This window comes from Chaetura pelagica, unplaced genomic scaffold, assembly GCF_000747805.2.
Source record: "Chaetura pelagica isolate M959 unplaced genomic scaffold, ChaPel_1.0 scaffold1409, whole genome shotgun sequence".
Lineage (NCBI taxonomy): Eukaryota > Metazoa > Chordata > Aves > Apodiformes > Apodidae > Chaetura > Chaetura pelagica.
In genome coordinates, this window is record NW_009954708.1 from 49,762 (window position 1) to 50,624 (window position 863).

At 57.7% G+C, this 863-nt stretch overlaps 1 protein-coding gene across 1 annotated transcript in view; it reads left to right on the plus strand.

Moving 5' to 3' along the window:
• Nucleotides 1-863, plus strand: part of INTS3 (integrator complex subunit 3) — a gene marked incomplete at both ends in the record, with an annotated part of 54,235 nt that overhangs the window by 47,998 nt on the left and 5,374 nt on the right. The window contains one exon of the mRNA XM_010005661.1: nt 587-655. Within this exon, the coding sequence (XP_010003963.1) occupies nt 587-655 (69 nt within the window). The remainder of the gene's footprint in view (nt 1-586; nt 656-863) is intronic.

Here is an 863-nt window from a genome sequence, read left to right on the forward strand (position 1 = left end):
TGAAGGGCAGGTTGGATGGGGCTTGGAGCAGCCTGGGCTGCTGGGAGGTGTCCCTGCCCATGGGGGGGTTGGGTCTAGGTGATCTTTAGCTCATGGAATGGTTTGGGTTGGAAGGGACCTTAAAGATCACCCAGATGATCCATTCAATGATCTTCAAGGTGGCTGCTCCATCCCTGGAAGTGTTGAAGGATCTAATGTGGGGTTTGGAGCAGCCTGGGCTGGTGGGAGGTGTCCCTGCCCATGCAGGGGGTTGGATCTGGATGATCTTGAAGGTCCTTCCAATCCAACCCATCCCATGATTCCAGGATGTGCTGGGCACTGGCCGAGCTCTGCTGAGCAGGGCATGGACCTTCCTGCCCCAGGAACCAGCCTCTCCAAACCCTCCTGCCCTTTCTTGCCTCCTTTTCCCACTTGGCCACTTCCTGGGGTGTGTTGGGGCTGGTTCTGCTCCAGCCCTTGGTGCTGCCCCTTGCACAGAGGAACGTGGCTGGGCCTGGAGCCAGGACCAGTTTTGCCTCAGCTGTGGGGTGGGAGGTTTTTTTGGTGTCCTCAAATGACCCCAGCTCTGCTCTTTGTGCCCTCCCAGTTCCCTGATGAGACCCTCCGAAGTGGGGAGCTGCTCAACATGATTGTAGCTGTCATAGACTCCTTCCAGGTGAGCAGAAGGTGGCTGGGCTGGGAGGCAGAACCTCCCTGAAGCCTCATGTGGCTCCTCAGCTTCTTTTTAGGAGGTTTAAACCCCAAATCATTCATCCCTGGGGTTTGGTTCATCCTCCTTGTCCCCCCAGTCTGGAGTGAAGAGGAGCCCCCAAAGCCCCTGGTGTCTCTTCCCCTTGGGGTGTGGGGTGTCCAGGGGCTGCATC